At 46.8% G+C, this 19,726-nt stretch overlaps 1 protein-coding gene across 1 annotated transcript in view; it reads left to right on the top strand.

The window, feature by feature from the left end:
• The window catches only part of LOC140259140 (peroxidasin homolog), a 38,027-nt gene that overhangs the window by 11,724 nt on the left and 6,577 nt on the right, over positions 1-19,726 (top strand). The window contains exons 3-16 of the mRNA XM_072350175.1: positions 2,599-2,670; positions 2,926-2,997; positions 5,266-5,337; positions 6,709-6,780; positions 8,134-8,303; positions 9,618-9,735; positions 11,264-11,433; positions 11,890-12,162; positions 12,336-12,452; positions 13,452-13,610; positions 15,312-15,424; positions 16,210-16,366; positions 17,476-17,584; positions 18,340-18,497. Coding sequence (XP_072206276.1) covers positions 2,599-2,670; positions 2,926-2,997; positions 5,266-5,337; positions 6,709-6,780; positions 8,134-8,303; positions 9,618-9,735; positions 11,264-11,433; positions 11,890-12,162; positions 12,336-12,452; positions 13,452-13,610; positions 15,312-15,424; positions 16,210-16,366; positions 17,476-17,584; positions 18,340-18,497 — 1,832 coding nt within the window. The remainder of the gene's footprint in view (positions 1-2,598; positions 2,671-2,925; positions 2,998-5,265; positions 5,338-6,708; positions 6,781-8,133; positions 8,304-9,617; positions 9,736-11,263; positions 11,434-11,889; positions 12,163-12,335; positions 12,453-13,451; positions 13,611-15,311; positions 15,425-16,209; positions 16,367-17,475; positions 17,585-18,339; positions 18,498-19,726) is intronic.

Here is a 19,726-nt window from a genome sequence, read left to right as displayed (position 1 = left end):
CCGCAAGCCATCTGAAATGTTCCTAGGTTCCAGATGTGCTGTCTTGTCCGTGGATTTCCCTGGAAGTAGCTCTTTGGAATATGAGCAGTGTGATAGACTTCATAAATTATCTTGGTTTTGAGCGTATTCCAGCACATATCCTTCTATTACAATAGGGAGTCCTGAGACAGGAAGCAGAGTTTGCTTCTTCCATACACTCGTTAACCTTTAATCAGGCAATGAATAATTCTTTTGAGTATCAGACGATGAGATAAGAGGTCGGCATAGTGTGTGCCATTTGAACTTCCAGAGTTGCTCTCATTTGGCTCAGACCATCGTCCTGTTGCCGAGACAACAAAATGCATTTGATCCATGATTTTCAACAGCACCAACATTCAATCAGCCAATATATTACAATCTGTAATCTCCATAGATTTCAGTCCAGGTCTAAGCTCTCTCTGTGTTAAAAGGTCGGCCAAGGAGCTCAGGCCATGGTGGAGCATGGGATAATTGAGGCCGTCAGTGTGTCTGTCCCCAGGGTCTGGTGCTGGCAGTCCTCCTGTTCCCTGTGAAATGAGTGTTGGATGCATGGCAGGGGACAGGTGCACTGTGGGAGTGACGTTGGAGCTGGCACCTGCTTATCAGCCCATCCAGCATCCTTAGAAGTGTGGCCAAGGATCAGATAGCAGAGAACAAGCTGCCTGCTTTCTTGTCTGGCTGCAGATGAAAGCATGCTGAGAGGACAGGGAAAGGAGTGTGCGCGGTTGGTGCCTGTGTTGTCTTTGTCCTGTGGGTAAATAGACAAAAACCCTCTCCTGTGCCGCTCTCGAGCAGTTATTTCCAGTCCTTGGGTGTTCAATTAACAAATAAACCTTTGGGTTGGTTTTCAGGGGCTGTATTTCCACGCAGCATATTTGGCTGTCAAAGCACGATAGAGTGTTCCAAGAACTTGACATCATTTTTGCATCCTTATGAGCAAAATCGGGTTATGTAGCCTCAACCATGTGTATATGGAGCCATTGCTTCCAGCTGTGCAGAAATTTTCCAGCATGTCTCTGCCTTAACCTCTTCGGGTTGCATATGCACAGTGCTATGTGCAATGGCACCCAAGTTTGGCGTAGCTGAATTGAGAGACCACTGTGAGGTTTGGTTTTGGGAAGCTGCTGTAACACATCAGTGCTTCTAAGATCACTGGGCATGTGATTGTATCTTCATCTTCTTTTCCAAAAGGCTTTTATCAGTTTCTCCTCATTCCTCTTCTCTCCTCCCTTTACCTGTACAAACCCTTCCTCCCAGGAAGGAACCACTGCTTGTAGTACCAGAGGCTGTTTGTGCTTTCTACTCTAATTTCTCCATCAAAGAGGGGCAGAAAATTGGGCTTTCCTTCTGGGAAATGATTGAGCTCTCTGCTCATGTGCTGTCAGATGGTGAGTTACTTCTGAGGGACTTATTTATCCCCAGAAAGGAAAGAGAATCAACGTAGAAAACAAACTCCGTGGGCAGTCTGAACTGTTCCTAGGTTGAATTTAACCTGATACTGTAAGGTCTGGTGGCTTACAGAGGGAATAGCAGCTTTTCCTTCAGCACAGAAAAGTGAATCTTTGCAGTATAAAGTTGCAACTCTCCTTTTTGTCCACATCTCCAGTTAGGAACTTCAGTACTAAGGTAAAGTCCTTACTCTGGGCCATCAGGCTGTGACACCCACTGGTGGCCACAGTAAGCTTTGCTGGATCTGATACTACGGGGAGAGGCCCAAAGGAGTGGTGCAGTTATGATATATAGTTAAATCCTATCCATTAAAGAGCTATTTTTAAGTGATTTATTGAGTTTTCATGGTGTTTGGCTTGGCAATGGTTGCAGAAAGAGTTTCTGTAGCATTCAGCTGTGTGGTTACCACCACTGTCGCTGTTCTAAGGGTGAATTGCCTTTCTGGTCACTGGCACAGGCATTCATTTGCATCCACAGTCATGGCAACTGCACATAAAAGCCAGAGATGCCTGCCAGCACGATGCAGTCCGTAGATTTTGTATTAAAATCTGGCACAAGGCTCTCTAGAATGTAAGAGGCTGTTTCTGCATAGCAGCAGATACAGGATCTGTAATATTTATTTCTCATGCGTACAAATTCGTATACAAAGGGATTAAACCGATGCCTTTCCATTTAACAACCCCCATAACCCGTGCAGTGGCATTTCGAACTGCTTTCATACAGTTATAACCGGGCTCTGCTCACACAACCGTGCGCTCCAAAAACCTGAGCAGTTGTACAGGAACGGCAGCAGTGATTGAATTTTGAGCTCCCCTCTGCTTCCAGCTCTTTGTCTCCCTCCCCCTCATCCTTTTCCTTGCCCAAATTGGAGCTTTGGGGTGAAGTTCACTGTGACAAAATGTAAGGAAACATCTTTGAGTGTGGTACGTATGAGAAGCACATGGCAGCTCTGGGCAGGAGATGTTCTTGAGTTACCTGCTGTGAGCATCCCAGCTTTGGCTTAATAACCCCTTTAAATCTTAAATTCTATGCATTAAGGGTTTTTTTCCATGGCCACCCAGCAATACAAATGCCCCGAGTTTCTCACTCTGTGATTTCACCAGCTCTATTTTTGTTTCTTGATCTGAACAGGCTGCTGAACAATAATCAGATAAAGCAAATCGTGAGAAGATCCTTTGAAGATCTGGAGAACCTGAAGTACCTGTGAGTTGATAGCTCAGTTCTCTCTTAAGCTCTTTGAAATTTAACAGCTCGCTGCTAAAGTTTTCCAGTGAAGGGTGTGCTTTGTGTGCTCAGTATTTCTGGGTGTTAATGTTGCAGCTGTAAAACATCGCCCTTGAATCCAATCAGAAAGCTCTGCTTTGCATTGAGGTTCGTAGCTGTTTCCCGTGTCTTTTCAAATGCGGCTGCTGAGTGGTTATTCTGATGCGTTTTTTTCTCTCTCTCTCCTTTTGAAAGCTACCTTTATAAAAACGAAATTCAGAGCATCCAGCAACATGCCTTCCATGGGCTGCACTCCCTGGAGCAGCTGTAAGTATACACAGTGTGTGTCAGAGCTGAGCTGTCGACTCATCTAACTCTAATTCCGCACTTCCAGTTGTGGAGTGCACTTAGCAAGGAGTGGGATGTCCAGCTTTGTTGTCCAGCTTTGCAGCATTGCACTGGCTTCATCTGCATACAGCTGGTCCTGGTATTGATCTGGGTCAGGCAATATGAGGACTGTTCCTATGATATGCTATATGCTCTCTTCCAGCCTCAAACAGCTGGAGTATAGGAAGAGCTCAGCTGTGCTTCTGATGACCTTTGCATCCAGAGTCCTTCCAATGGGAGGGAAATACAGACATGTTTGGTGGCTCAGAATAGAGTGCAGCTACCCTCCTATGTTTGCTGTGACTCCTGGAGTACATGTAGGGTCTGTCTGCTCTCTTCAAGCGAGAGCAGCAGTTGTGTTTCTCTTTTGTTGGAAGCAAATGGATGAAGTGCAAGCTGAGAGGTGGGGTTGGGGTATTTAAGAAAGCCACCCATGAAGGTGGTGCCTGCATGCGTTAAAACACCTGGAAATTCCAATGAGGAGATGATGGAGGCAAAGAAACCAAGCGATGGCCTTCCCTCCAATCTACATGGCACTCGGAGATGAAAGGAACCTCGTGTTCTCTGCTAGCAGCTGGAGCCTGTCACAGTGATGTTCCTGCATTCTTTAATCACTCTCCTTCTGCTTATTGCAAATCTACGTCACTTGTTCTAAGTAGTTTTGTTTTTTGACTGTTAGTGCTCCATGCTCAAGTTAAGATGGGGAGGCTGTGGTCTGACACTCTTCATGCGCCTTACTAAACTGGGATTAGATTTTCCATGTAGGTGTGATGATATGTTATGTGCACGTGGGTAAATATGTGAGTGATGGAAAGAATATAAGCATGGGTGTTTAAAGTACAGGCATTATTTGTGTCATTGGAGAACAGGTAGCAAAGGTGAAACCAGTAATTCATGGATTGTCCCAGCAGAAGGTTTGTAGGGCTCAAATGTGACTAGCAATTTTCCTGCAATAGGAGTAGAATTCAGCTTGTTCTCCAGGCTGACAGCAAAAGTGGAGAGAACATAGTGGGAAGTTCCTGCAAGCTTAGCACTAGCTGTGCTCCCATCCTGGTGTATGGGATGGGTTTCCTTCATCCAGCTCTGCAGCGATGCCTGGGAGAAAACATAGGAAGCAGGTTCTGGCTGTGCTGTGCTTGCAGAGATGGTGCTGGCCACAGTGATACTTTAACAACGAGCGTTCCAGACTTGATGTCATGAATAAAAGAAAAGCAACAACAAAACCACAAAACCAACAAACAACCCTCTGAAAGGCCCCATCTGTTTTTAATCTCTCAGGCAGGCATGGTTCCAGAAGAATTAGCTTTGCTCGTATCCTACTCCATTTTCCTGTACCCCACAGGCCAGCTTTTCCAGAAGTATAACCCAGTTGATGGACAGTGTCAGGTGTTTTCCTCAAGGTCCAAAGCAATGACAGCAGATATCTTAAACTTGCTATAACACGTGCGTTTCCCCCTCTCCACACTTGCTCTCCACCACAGGATCTGAGTCAGTGTGCCTTAGTTCATGCTCTGATAGCAAACCATGCACTGTGACTCCTTCCATTACAGATCAAGGAGGCTTAGGCAATTATTTCTTAATGCGGTCAGCTACAATAGCAGAACGAGTATTTGTAGATCCGTGATTAATCAGTTTCCACTGTGAAATGTATGTGTGTAAAATCAGGGGGAAGAGCTTCAGTTTTATCAGGTTGTTCAGGGCCTTTTTACTACAGATGAATTCTTAGCAAACTCATGACCCCTCTCAGAAGGGCTGATGTGTTTATAGCATGGCAATGTATTGACCCCAGCAATCCAAGGGGAGGCTGAGGCATGAGGGCAAGGTGAGCAGAGATGCAGTTATGGTGGCTGGATGGGGAGCTGCAGCTGCAGGCTTCCTGCAGGAACAGCTTCATCCTCACACCTAACAATGCAACAGGTTCATAGTGATGGCGGTGGCTTTAGGTTTAAAAGAAGAGCAAATCCGACCTGCTCAGCATTTGCTGGAGTTTGTAAAGAGTGAGAGTAAATCATTTGGTATAGAGGAAAGACAGCAGTGGTTATTTGTATGGGAAAATTAGAGACAACGATGAAAAGGTTGGTTTCCAACCAGCATCTGCCCTGATACGTGTGGTAGCTGATTAGGAGATATTGGTGCAGTGATTTGGAAAGATCTTCTGTCTTTTGAATTGAGGTCTGTAACCTTGTCCTTTGTGGTTTTCCTTGCCAGTTACCTGCACTTCAACAACCTGGAAACGCTGGAGCCAGAGACGTTCAGTGACCTGCCCAAACTTGAAAGGCTGTAAGTAAAGATGGGACTTTTCATGTGAGCAAGGGGAGAGAAGGGGAAATAAACCTTTGTTTTCTGTAATGTGAAGCAAAGTGTGGTGACCTGCAAAATGGAGAGAGATGGGAAAAGCATCCTCAAAGATGCAGGTTGTATGCACTTGCGAGGTAGAATGGTTAACGAGACTGTGTAGGGTTTTCTCATCTCGTGTTATGTTTTCATCTGAGCAGGGGTAAATCTGTCGAAAGTCAATTTTATTCCAACTGTAAGGTCAGCATTAGTCACTGCTGGGCAGTGTGGTCAAAATCCCAAGGGAGTCTAACAAGAAAAACATGCTTGAGAGCAGTGAGGAATCAAAGTCCTGTGTCTCCTGCTCCCTAGCGCTGCTTGTAATGACGGTATAGGCACCAGGAAAAGGGCACACACAGCAATTCCTGCTCCATACTGAAACCAACAGACACTTCTTTACTGCATGCAAACATGCCTTGTGTCCTTGCATGGTGGGGAAACAAAGCTGGGAGATCCAAACACCCTTAGGAGAAGTCAGACCTGGATCAGTCTGCCATGGCTGATCTCAGCCTCTGGGGTTGATCCAACGGGAATTCTGGATTTCAGAGGAAGGTTTGTCAGCATCCAAGTCGGGCAACGAGGCTGAATGTGCCTGTAAATGTGTGCACCCATTTATGTGCAAGCACACTGCTTTCCTGTTTTTCTGTTCCACCATCTACTCCAATGAATTCTTACCTTTCGTAGATGGCCTTTTGTGAATATTAGATGTAAAGGAATGAGTGAATCTTCTCCTTTAAGGAGGGTTAATTCTTCCATCTTGGTTGCCACTGCTGTGTTTCAGTGCAGTCTGTGGGGTTTTTTTTTCTAACTGGAGAGTTTGAATTGGATCTGCTCATGGAGTTGGCTTAGTAACACTGAGTCTGGGGGTTGTCTGCTGCTGCTTGAGCCTCACTCCAGTGGCTGCCCCATACAGTTTCCATGTCTTGTATGAGGGGGGAGAAGAAGGTCTCTCTTAAACCAAAGCTGACCCAGGTGCAGAAATCACCGAGTGGGTCCGATCCGCAGGGATTTGGTGCCCTTTCTCCTGCCTTTGCAGAGCACGAAGCAAATTCACTTGAAGGTTCCAGTTTCAATCCATTACATCGCGCCTTGAGTCACCATTTCCAGTACACACCCGCTCTCTGCTTTGGAGTGCTGCATTGCACTCACAAACAAACCGAATCTCTGTAGCTCATGGAAGCAAACACAGTACATGTAAAAAAAGTGAGCTTTGTCTTGGTGAGCAGCCTTTGTACTTAAGCTGAGTTTTGACCCGGGATGTTACCATCTGCAGTGCAAATACTGAATAATGTTTTGGCATGGGTTCTTCTGTTGCAGATTCTTGCACAACAACAAAATTTCCAGGATTCATCCAGGGACATTCTCTCAACTGGAATCCCTCAAACGACTGTAAGTGAAAAACATTGCCTGCAAAGAGCATTTGTTTATCTTTGATCAGATGGCCTGGACCTGAGCAAAAATGTGCCTGGTTGGCAAAGCTCTCGGTTGTTGCACTTCTAAGGCCACTGTTAAGTTTATAAAACAGTTTTGGTTGGACGCAAGAGCTGATTTAACCAGTTAGTAGTTACTTCACACTGGTATCTAATTAAAGTCTAGCATTAATCTTCTTACAGCTAACTAATGCCCCAGGAATGAGCGTTCCTGGAAAGTCATCCCAGTCCATTGCTGCCCTACATGCTCTGATCCCATAAAACATCCTGCGGAGACGTGGGATGTCCAGGCCACATGTGGGATCTCAGTCATGTCTTCAGATCAGTGTCCTAACATGGAAGGGGGAAAAAAACTGTGCTCAGAGGGGTGCTGCAGTGCTTGGTTCTCATCCCATGAAGAAAAGCCCTGCTGTGTTATTTCCATGTAACCTGACAGTCTCTTAATCTTGCATTTTGATTGCTTATAACCCTTAGTACTTAGATTTGTTTGCCTTTCATGATCTGTGGAAATAAGTTCTGAGAGTTTCTTTGGGAGGGGGAGTAAAGCAACAAGGAACACAAAGAGTTTTGGTGTTTTACCATGATTTTAATCTGCAAGAAATTAATGTGCTTCCCACTATCTCACCGCAGCCCTCTGTGAGTTCTGCAAGCAGGTAAAATGCTTCGTATGTTTTGAACAGAGAAACAGCTCGTGAAATGTTGTCTGCCTGTGTCAGAGGAAAAAGATGTAGTGTCTATAAAAAGCCCTTTTGTGGCCTCGTGTGAAATCTCACTTACTCAGATGTTTGTCCATTAAAACATTAGGCCTTTCCCCCACGTATTTATATGGCTAAGACCCATCTACTATAAAACTGTCTGTGGGGAAGGAGACACAAGCTAATCCCCCAGCAGCCTCCTTATCCTTGCACGTAGCCCTGCACGTCGTAATGAGGTCAGTGGGAGGAAAGGCGCGGGTGCAGCTGGAGGTCACCAGTGCTCCCATTCGACATGTGCTGCAGCAATAAAAGTTCTTACAGTGGTGCAGAAATGCTGCAACCTCTAGGATAAGATTGATCCCATGCACACTGAATTCACAGAGGTGTTTTTGCTGATTTTGGTGTACTCCAATAATGGCTTATGCAGGGGGATGTCACAGTGCTGTTATTCCCATGTGTTCACTTGGATGCATTGCATCTTGCAGGCTCTCTGGTTGGTGAAGAGCCCTATCTAAATGTTGTGGGAATTAAATATCTTAGATCCTGTTCTGGGATATGATCAAATGCCAGGCAGAGTGGGCAGCTGTGGGCTGATACGCCTTCCCTTGCTCTTGCAGGAGGCTGGATTCCAATGCACTGCTCTGCGACTGTGACCTGCTGTGGCTGGCTGAGCTGCTGCAGAAATATGCTGAGCTGGGCAGCATCCAGACTGCAGCCACCTGCGAGGCCCCACGGGAGCTGCACGGCCGCTCCATCGTCACCCTGACAGCCCAGGAGTTCAACTGTGGTGAGTGGGATGCAAAAACCCCATGGCCCCAGGGCTGGGCTCTGGGCTTGGAACTGCTTTGTCCATCTGGGACTGATGCTGGGCAGCGAGTTGTCAGTGAGCCAGCAGTGTGCTCAGGTGGCCAAGAAGGCCAACAGCATCCTGGCTTATATCAGAAACAAGCACAGCCCTGCACTGAGTTGAATTGGCACAAATGGGCATGCGACCTCATGGAAGGAACAGAAAAGGACTGGAGACAGCAGCTGGAACAGAACTGCTGCCATGGGCTGTGCTGCACCATGAGCCATTCCTGCCACTATTGGAAATCTGTCCTGCTTTAGGCATGGGCGCACAGTGGAATGTCTGTCAAATCAGCCAGAGCACCTGTGGTGGGAACATTTTGCTGGCATTAGGCTGTTAACCCTGGTCTTGCGCCAGCTGGGGAAGACAAATGATGCATAATGCAGCATAAAGCCCTAACGATGCAGAGAGCTGATTTCTGAGTCAGGATGGAGCCTGCTGGCATGAAGCTGACCCACCACTTCTTAGCAGATGTCAGCTGGCAGTGCAGATTTGCACTGGGTCAGCGTTTTGTGTCATGGCGCTTCAATGGCATCCTGGAGGTTGGGCACCAACTTGTGGGCTGAGGAATAAGGGCACAGTCCTTTCACTGAGCATGGTGGCAGGTTCTCTCTTAATCTTATGAGTAATCCAGCTGTTTTCACTGGATTACTGGTCAGCACAGAGATTAATACACTAGTAAGTATTCTGCTGAAACAAGATCAAGTGCTTGAGACGGTGTGCTTAAATTCCTTCCTATTTTAGCACACCCCTCGAATGCGTTTGGCTTTCTCAGTGCGTGAGTACATCTTAAAATGAAGCATGTAGTGAAAAGCTCAGCTGAATAGGGTTGGCCCTATTCAGGGACATAATGAATGAAATTCTGTCAAAAGGGAAGCGGTGTGATTTGCAGAGAGCTGGCATTGTTCGGATGGAGCCGGCAGTCACTGGGAGCAATGGGCTGCCAAGGGCATGAAAACAACCCATGTGAGGGTGCCGCCAGCTCTTTGTTTAGGGGAGCCAGGGGCCAGCACTTGATAAGCAGCATACAGGGAGTTTTTGTGCCCTGTGCGCCTGGGCTGAGCAGGAAGCAGTCACTGGCAATCAGAATGGCCGCACCAATCCTTGAGGGCGATTGGGCTTGAGGTGCTGTTCCACTGCTGGCATTGTTTGTTTTGCTGGTGCTGGTAAGGGGTGTCGGGCTGGTGTGCTCTGCTGGGGTTGAACTGGAGGTGGTTTTGTGCTACAGGGTTGTGTTAAAATGCTCTTTTGCAGAGAGGCCTCGCATCACCTCGGAGCCCCATGATGTCGATGTCCTCTTGGGAAACACGGTTTATTTCACGTGCAGGGCAGAAGGCAACCCAAAGCCTGCGATTATTTGGCTCCACAACAAGTAAGTGCCATACAATGAGCCCTGGGGGTAGCAAAGGTTCATACCAAGCACTGAACTTTTCAGTGACTGCTGCGATTACAAAGGCTGTTTCATGCAACGTTTAAAGATAATAGAAATGGATATTCCATGGATCGCATTTACCTCCTTTTAATGGTATTCTCTGATGACCATGTAATCCAAGTTATCTGTATTTAAAATGTTTCACATGTGCTGCAGTGGATTCCAAGAGTTCATAACACTCCCGTAAACATGCTCTGCAGGCTGAAAGCAATTGTCTTCTGATCAGAAAAGATAGTATTTCCTGTTGCTCTCAGCCACCGTATTTGCCATTTATTGACTGCTGAAAATGCTTCATGTATCTGGGTTTTTTCTTACTGAAGGCCCAGTGTGCTGGGATTGTGCGTGTCAATCAAGGGGAAAGTCACTGTGCTCCACTGAGAGAGCAGTGTATGGATGAATGTTCAATACATAAATGTTGAAAAACTATGTGGCTATGCTAGATGCCACAGCAGTGCTGCACAATAGAATATTCTGTGCTCAAGCAGTTACCCACTGAGGAAGTAAAGTTCCTGAGCTGCTTTACGAGCTCCTTGTCTGGGGGAGTCTGAATAGGGGCTGGTTATTAATAACAATGATCAATGTGTGCTCCTTCAGTTAACTCCCCATTAGGCAAAGTTTCAGCACAGAGCAAAAGTTTACGTCTTGAGTTAAGTCCCCCTGAAAGGAAGATTTTGTTGGGGAAATGCTGGCAGGATCCCAAAGATAGCAATGTAAGAGGGGTAATGATAATAAATGTTCAACAAATGAGGTATGACTACAGTGAGGAGATATCAGGGGGATTAAATAAATGCCCGGCAAGCATGTTAGTTTGCATAGTGGATTCGGCCTTTGTCCTGGTGGGAGTGAGGGTCCTCTCTCCCTTCTCAATCATTCGCAGCCATCCAGGATTCCTTCATTCTGGGACAAATGGGGTGTTGCAGTGGGACCTACTGCTTCAGGCTGGGCTCTGGAGACCAGAGCCATTGCAGAAAGAGGGAAGATGCTTCAGAATTCTTACATCCCAGGCTGGAATCCAGGCTGTGCTGGGGTCCCATGGTGTCTTTCTCAGAGGTTTTTGTCTCTTCTAAGGCTCTTGGGCCCATTCAAATAGAAATGGCTGCACACAATAACAACAGACATTTGTTATTGTATTTACATTTAGTAAATAATAGGAGCAAGCTTTCTGAACTCAGATGCATGACAATAGCAATAATGCTATTGCATAGGAACAGTATGCTCTCCTGATGGGCTGTAAATGTTGCATGTAGTCAGTAGTGAGAGAGAAAATAGCTCATCCCACTCAGGGAGTAAATCAGAGCTGGAGTTTAGTGCTCTAAATCATAACCCTTGCTATAAATGTTATGAAGTCTCAAAGCAGTGTCAAGGGACAGCAATTGAATCTAATGCATGCAAAGCCCCCTGGCAGCTTGTGGGAAGAACACTTTGGCTTTCCCCCTTCCAACTTTGCCTGTTTGTGGCTGTTTTTCAGTAACGAGATTGACATGAAAGATGACAACCGCTTGAATCTGCTGCAAGATGGCACCCTGATGATCCAGAATACCAAGGAGTCAGACAAAGGTGTCTACCAGTGCATGGCCAAGAACATCGCTGGGGAGGTCAAGACCCAAGAAGTCGTTCTGCGCTATTTTGGCACCCCATGTAATTAAGCCTTGAGTACCCTTTGATGACTTGGGAGCGTGGTTGGGGCTGGAAGTGAAGCTGATCATTAAATCCTTAATTAATATATGCCAAGTGGTTCTTGGTGTGCTGGGGAATAGAGTGGCTAATAGTTAATGCCGTCAGTGGGGTGGTTTGTTCATGGTAGTTGGAAACTGGGAGGTTGGAGATTGGAGGTGACTTGGGGTTAGGGAGGGAATTTAGAGGCTGGGAAGAATTCTAAAGGGTGGTGGGGACACAGGGTTGGGGAAATAGCAACATCAGGGCATGGGGAGGTTGTGTGAAGGAAGAGGGGTTGGGGGCATTGCTGAGGGTTTGGAGGTCATGGGAAGAGCTAGATGGACACTAGCTGGGCTGCATGAAGAGCCTGAGCACTTTCTGTCCATAAGCAAGCAGGCAGCAGGGCTCCTGGTTTCTGAAGCACTCGTTTCCTTCCAGCCAAGCCCACTTTTGTGATCCAGCCGCAAAACACTGAAGTGCTGGTTGGGGAAAGCGTCACCTTGGAGTGCGGGGTCTCTGGGCACCCCCACCCTCGCATCAGCTGGACACTTGGCACAGGCTCTCCTTTACCGCAGGATCCCCGCTTCGCTATCACCAGCTCTGGAGGACTCTTCATCCAGAACGTCACCTTCTCGGACCAGGGACAGTACAACTGTAATGCCAGCAACACTGAGGGATCCATCCAGGCGACAGCGAGGATCATAGTGCAAGGTGGGGAGCCCCAGGCTAGTGCCATTTCTGGGGTGAAGTGCTTAGTGTGTGTTTAATCCCTGTGCATCAAGAGTAGTTAATTTTCATGCTCCCATGATCTGAGAATTAATCTGAGCTAGTGCTGTGATGTTTGGTTTTTTTGCCTGCTGCTCAGTCACTGCTTTCCCTTCCAGATTCTCCCAGGTTTCTTGTCGTCCCCACTGATCAGACAGTAACCGAGGGACAAAGTGTGGATTTCCCATGCTCTGCTGAGGGTCACCCCCCACCTGTGATTGCCTGGACGAGAGCAGGTATGGCCTCACTTGACTTGGGTTTTCTCTCTTTGCCACCATCCTTTGGAAGGGCAGGGTCTGGACACCGCCATGTACCAGCTCTTTGTCATTGCCATTGTCATTGCTTCTCTTGACAAGCACATAGCAGGAGAATGCTGGTCACTGCTGACACAGCTCTGAGGTTCCTTTTAGCACTTTGGGCCAACAGGTGGTGGTGAGCTTTTAAAGTCTCAGATGATTGTTAATGCTGGCTCCACCAGACTGATCCCATCTAACACTTTCTGGGACAGAAGCCAATAATGCTTGGCCCAGAGGCCCTCCAACTTTTCCTTATGCTTCACAATCCATAATTAATGGTTTAGTGCTGTGGAGGATTCATGGCTATTGTATTCCAGCTTCCACAGCAATAGCACTGACATGGGGTTAAGAAGGACCAGCTGAAATTCTCTACCACGTGCTCGAACTCCTTTAACTCAGTTCTCTGGTAGAGATGCGGAAAGGTCTCAGTGACAACAAGTAAGATTAAGAAGGCAGTTTTGTAACCAGATTTGCAAGGTCATTTGGCAGTGCAGCAATTAACCAAGCTTTGTAGCTCTTCCATTTGTTACAGCCAGGACAAGAGGACAAGATGGGGTGGAGCACAGCTCATCCTCGCAGTCACTTCTGACAGCGTAGGGCGGGTTCACATTCCTTGTGGTCTTTGATATAAATAAAGCCCTTATCTGGAAGAAGGCGAATATTGACCACAGAGTTGCTATCCATCAGGTACCAGCAAACCTGCAGTTTTCACTAAGTAAAGGCTTATTAGGGAACTAAAAACATACTATCTCCTCTCCATTGCTTAGACAAGACAACTCCATCATCTCCCTGGGCATGGGAAGAGCAGCATCTGTCCTATATTTCAGGGTGGCTGATGGTACGCTGGGGACAAAGAGAAACGTTGAACTTGTAGAAACATCAGTGATGGGTGGAGAAGCCTGAGAGGTGATTAACAAATTGAGCTGTTTGTTGGAGCAGGGGGACCGCTGCCAAGCGACCGGAGGCACAGCATCCTCTCCACGGGGACCCTACGAGTGATGAGGGTGGCCCTGCACGACCAAGGGCAGTATGAGTGCCACGCCATCAGTGCCATTGGTGTGAGGACCCTGCCCGTGCAGCTGGCTGTGACCCCGAGGGGTAAGCTGGGGTGGTGGGAAATTCAGGCTGACAAATGGCTCTCATTAAGTTGATGTCATGGTGAATAAGGCAACCGGGGAACTGTGGGATGAGATTTTGCTTTTGCCAGGGTGCAGAAGTCTGGTCACCAGAGCTCCATCGGTTGGTGGGAAACTTGGAGGAAGTTTGTAGAGTGCCAAGATTTGTGAGTTGGAAGGAGCTGCTTTGGTTTTCCTTCCTTGGAAATTTATTGAGCTGTCAAGAAAGAGTATAACCGTGGGAATGAAATCATCTGGGGCGGGCAGTGATTGGGGGAAGGGCTTGTATGCACCCCACAGACACCAGGCAGGGCTCTGTGACCAAGGGGTGGCCTTGTACTCTTAACGCCCATCAGATGGGCTCTGATAACCAACCAGTTTGGGTGAGACATGGGGTCGTTCAGTGTGTCCGGAGCTTTTACTAAGAAAGCGATTTTGGTTAAGGAAAGGAAACGGAAGGCTTTTGTTAGGAAATTTACAAGTTGTATTAATTAAATCCCTCCTCGTATTTATTTGTTTATTTAATTTGGGCCTTCCTTATAGAACAAGTTGTGAGATTTGCTTTTTTACTGTTTTTTTTTTTTTTTCATATTTAAAAGTTCTCAAGACAAACACCCAATTTCCCCTCACCAAAGCATAACTCTGGCTCCGGGGGCACTTATCTGAAGCGCATTAGCTTACAAGGTCATAGGTTCAACCTAAATTTAGGTGTTCTTGAATATCAAGCCTTTGTAAAAACACAAGCCTCGCAGGAATGTGTTTTGATTTTCATTCCCATATAAATAATCTTCCTGCATGAGCAAACGTTCCTGCTCTTTCACAGACTTGACAGAATTTTACTAATGGAAGGCTGGGTGGAAGGGAACTGGAAGCATGAAATTGGTAGTGCTCGAAGAAAAGAGCTCGCAGAGTATTTTAGAAGCAGAAAGATCAATAGAATGACTTGATGCGACCCAGTACTTACCAGACGGCTTCATCTGGTAACTCCCAAATCAATTCATAATTATCACTTCAACTACTGCATCTCTCCTATGCAGAAAGGTTGCGGGAACTGGCCTTGTTTAGCTCATACTTCCAATATTAGTTCCAATACTTGAAGGGAGTGTATAAACAGGAGGGGGAATGGCTGTTTATGGGGGTGGACAGTGATAAGATGAGGGGGAATGGCTTTAAACTGAGACAGGGGAGGTTTAGGTTAGATATTAGGAGGAGTTTTTTCACACAGAGGGAGGTGACACACTGGAACAGGTTGCCAAAGGAAGTCGTGGATGCCCCATCCCTGCAGGCATTCAAGGCCAGGCTGGATGTGGCTCTGGGCAGCCTGGTCTGGTGGTTGGCAACCCTGCATGTAGCAGGGGGTTAGAACTGGATGATCTTTGAGGTCCTTTTCAACCCAGGCCATTCTATGATTCTATAATCTTTCCTGGAAAGTCATTTAATGAAAGATTTTAAGTGACAGAGAAGCCAGCACGTTCCCTTATAATTGCCCCAGCTAGAGATACACAAGAGTAGAAAGTAATGAATGTAAATTATGGAGGATGTGGTGGGGAGACAGAGAACACACTTCAGTTGGGAGAGCCCTTGCAATGGCACAAAGAGCCATTTTCCCAATGGGGAGATGCTTTGCACGTGGATTTGTTTTCCTTCATGCATTTACTGTGACTCTATCCCTTGCGCTGCACAGTGATTCCTGTGTTCCTTCACCCCCCACAAGACGTGGTAGCAGAGACAGGCCAGGACGTGGCAATCACCTGCGCTGCCCAGGGGGACCCACGGCCCACCATCACCTGGGTGAAGGTGAGCAGCACTGCGCCGCCGGACCAACATTTCAACTCATTTGGGTTCTTAAAGAGTTTCAAAGAACATTGTTCTTTCTCAAGCTCAAAGCTTTGCAATGCACCTTCCTGTTTTCTCTTGCTCCTCTTTCCAAAGGAATCTCATAAAGCCAGTGACCTTTCAGGATGTTAGGGATGTTTGACCGACTATTCCTGGAGAAAACTGCAAACTGATTATTCTTTTCCTAAGTAGTTTTTGCTTATTTCCAGGGTTCCCACTGCTGGAAATGGATGGTGCTGGTTGGCTCTAGCTTAGATGGGACAAAGCCATGATCCTTGACAGTCAGTCTGCAGCCTGGCTGCTCTTTTGAAGAGTTTATTAGATGGGTCTCTTCATTTTTTTTCCTGCTGTGCCATAGCACTACACCTGGGACTATTCCTGGCTACGAGCATAGTCAAGCATGCAACAAATTATAGGGGAAATAGCACGAGCCTCATTTCTGCTGTGGAGATCTGCTGGCAGGTGACATGCAGCTTTCCAACAGTGGAGCAGAAGGAGAGAGGAAGCATTAGAACTCAGAGCCAGCAAAAACTGCAGTCTGCAGCCGAAAGGCAGAGCAGGGTCAGGAGCTGAGCACGATGTCCTCGCGGTGGCTCCAGGCAGCAGCAACAGCTGTCCTCGGATGGCTTTGTGCTTTCTCTCGAAGAGCAGTGCTAACATCTGGTGGCCACATTGGCTCATCGCATCCAGTTTGGGATGCAGGGGAGCTTTCCCCATGCTGACACGGTTTCTGTCTTTTTGAGCAGGAGGGGATTCAGATCACAGAGAGCGGCAAGTTCCACGTGAGCCAGGATGGGACCCTCTCCATCCAGGATCTCGGCGTGGCTGACCAGGGCAGATATGAGTGCATAGCACGGAACCCCTTTGGCTTCACTTCCAGCGCCATGCAGCTCACCATCACCGGTAGAGTACCTCCTCTTGCTGCTCCTTTTTGCCTTCATGCCAGCAAGGATTATGTAGTGTTGGTGGCTGCACTTTGGATAAGAGTTTTATTTCTTATTTCTTTAGCTTTGCAGACAGGTTTCATACAAGCACGAGGGGGAGAACCTTCTTAGCATGCGCCAACACGCTCCCACATCTGACCCCAATCTCACACACCGGGGAGGGAGAGGGAGAACAGCACTGTTACTGCAAATCTGGGGTTTAAACATTCCCTCTGTCCCCAGGGGCTGGGCAATAAGCCTCTGCTTTTCAAGCAACTGCTCTGTGCATTAGAGAAAGTGGGATGAATAAAGAAGAGCAGCACTCCTCCGCTGGTCAAAGCAAAGGTCAAGTGTGGCATTGTGCTTCATAGAGGGGAAGGAAGAACTGATCAGGGGCAAAAATGCAAAGGCGAGCAATGAGGTTAACGATTTGAGTAGAGACCTTTACTGGAGCACGTAGGAATTAGCAGCAGGAATAGCGAGCAGCTTATTAGGTGAAATTAATATCACTTTCAGGGACTGTATGCAAGGGACTGAAAATAATCTGAAATCTCTTTGTTACTTGAAATGAGCCTTTTTGTTTTACAATGGTGGTGCTGATGCTGAATTAGAGTTGAACTGCAAGTGTCCCACAGGTGGAAAAGGAACGTGTAAGTGATGCCTTCAGGTGAATGTCGTGAGTTTTAGACACATCCTTTGTGGGAAATAAAAGTGTTATTTTCAGTTCATATCTTCTTTTTCCAGTTTAACCACCAGCCAAAGCAGGTGTTCATTTGCAAAGCTGTACAGGAACAGATTCTGACCACGTGTCACACAGCCATCACCTGGAAATATCACCTCTTTTTCTTCTTAATATAATTAATTGCATTTGAAACCTAAATTTCATTTAATTTCTTCTTTACAATACCTAGGTAACAATAAAAACCATCAAAATTTAATGGTGGTCGAGTTGCAAATGGAAATGCAGTCTGCCCTGCAGCAGAGTAGTTACTGTGGTGCCTGTCTTCAGGCAGATTATCTTGAGCTTGAAAGACAAATTAATGTCCAGGTAAATGCACCGTATTTATTTTCTCTCTCTGCTTTGGAAAGCCACGGATGTCGGGCGGAGTGGTGACACGTTCGTAGCCACGTCCCTGCGGGAAGCCATCAGCAGTGTAGACCATGCCATCAATTCAACACGCACTGAGCTGTTCAGCAGGTAAATGCTCCAAGGGCCAGGATCTCACATCTGAGTGTGAGAGATGGGGACAGGAGGCACTGAATGAAGCTTCATGAAATCTCGTTTTATCACTGACAGTCTGCAAATGAAAGCTACTGTATTGCCCAAGGTATTGAAGGTTGGAGCTGTACCATGTAGGTGTAAGGATGTGCTAGAATTTTATAACAGAAAGGTGTTTGGGATCTTGGAAAAAAACTGGTATATTAGTAGCACTTCTTACATTACATCCATCTACTGCATGCGTTTTGTCAACTGGACTTGGCTCCAGAGACAGTACACAGTAAAAAGTAGATCAGCATAGTCGTTTTGTGAGTGCAGGGGAAGAGAAATGCCGATACAATTCTTAGCGTTTCCTCAATGAAAAATGGCATCTAAAGGAGTGAAAATCCCTTCCATTTCCATTCCAGAATGTGGTTTTCATTGGAACAATAAACAGTTCATATAAAGCCCCAAACCTCTGGGTTTTGATGGCTGAAAAATAAATGGCTACAGAAAATGAAACAAAACAAAATCAACGCACAGATACAAAGCAAATGAGATATGTTTACTTTCCTGGGGGAAAATATCCTGTCTTTAATCATCCGTAATATGTGGGCAAGCCACATTTTTGTGCGCTGGTTTTAGGGGTCAAGCACCAAGGCAGGCTGAGAACCTGATTCCTGCAGGGTCCCATTGCTCTGAGCACTGTGTGTTTATTTTAATATCCTTCTATCTCTTCTCATTCCTTGGGACAGACGCCCCAAGACACCCAACGACCTGCTGGCTCTCTTCCGCTACCCACGGGATCCTTACACCATTGAAACAGCCAGGGCGGGTGAGATCTTTGAAAGGACTTTGCAGCTGATTCAGGAGCACGTGCAGCAAGGTTTGATTGTGGATATGAACGTTACAGGTAAGGGAGATTTTCTTTCCCTTCTTAACCACGTGGGTAGAATTCAATTAAAATAACAGCGTGTAGGCATGCAGAACGTTTAAAGAGTCTTGTGTAAGGTTTGCCAAAATGCCTCCATCGATTATAGGTATGGTAAGAAACGTGTTGTCTGGGTTGCAGTTCTATCTAAGATCTCATGGGTGCCATAACAGCCAGAGGGTTGTGTGGCTGCTGAACCAGCTCAGTGCTCAGGAGAGTGGTTCAGTTCTGATAAGCGTTTCCTGACTGTCTACAAAGACTCTAACCCTAATAAACATTCACCCATCTAACTCCCACAGCTCCAGAAAGGGGCTGATTTTTGCCATGTGTGGTCTTTTAGCATTTTGACCTCTTAGCTACAAACTCCCACATGTCCTGGCCGCTCAGATTCCTCTTCTTAGGACAAGATATTGAACACCACAGCAGTGGAACACCACCATGCTGCTGGCCAGAGATCACAGGATTGTAGAACACCCTGAGAAGGCACCCTAAGGATCACTGAGTCCAGCCCCTGGCTCTGCACAAGGCCACACAAAGGCTCATTGAACTCAGGCAGTTCAGGGATGTGACTACTGCCCTGGAGGACCTGTTTCATGCCCACTGCTCCCTGGTGCAGAACCATTTCCTGATATCCAGCCCAAACCTCCCCACAGATCCCTGCAGAGATCCAAGTGCCCTGCGGTAGCCACCTTCGTGTTTGGACATTCCCATCCACTGCAAGTTGCCACCTATATGTGTTAGTCATCGTGTAGCAGACATGTATGTTTGGACCTATAAATACTTTATGCCTGCCTGGATCCACTCCAGACTGCAGGAAATCTCCCTGCAAGCTGCAGGTCAGGTCTGGGCTCGTTGCTCTTCCAGCCTCTCCCTGTTCCTGCATACACCTCAGCATTATTCAGCACATCGCAAAGTCACCGACAGCTTCCCTGCTGCTCGTCACGTAGAGTTTGGGTGATCAGTGGTGCTCAGGGTTGCAGCAGTAACCCAGAGAGATGTGTAATAACCCCAGCGCTGACTGCAGAATGGGAACCAAGCCGCCTTGCTGTTTGGTCTGCCAATCTCAGCAGTTCTGATTTCCATCTCTTTACGGTCCATGCTAAATGCTTTTCCTTTTCTTTTCAGTGGGTCTGTTAATATCTTATGCTTCCATACATTCTGTAAATCACATATAGCTTGGAGATATAGTCTTCCCATGCCCATCCTGGGAA

Source organism: Excalfactoria chinensis, chromosome 15 (assembly GCF_039878825.1).
Source record: "Excalfactoria chinensis isolate bCotChi1 chromosome 15, bCotChi1.hap2, whole genome shotgun sequence".
Taxonomy (NCBI): domain Eukaryota; kingdom Metazoa; phylum Chordata; class Aves; order Galliformes; family Phasianidae; genus Excalfactoria; species Excalfactoria chinensis.
Note: the sequence above shows the minus strand (reverse complement) of the source record. Positions and strands in the feature narration are given on the sequence as shown.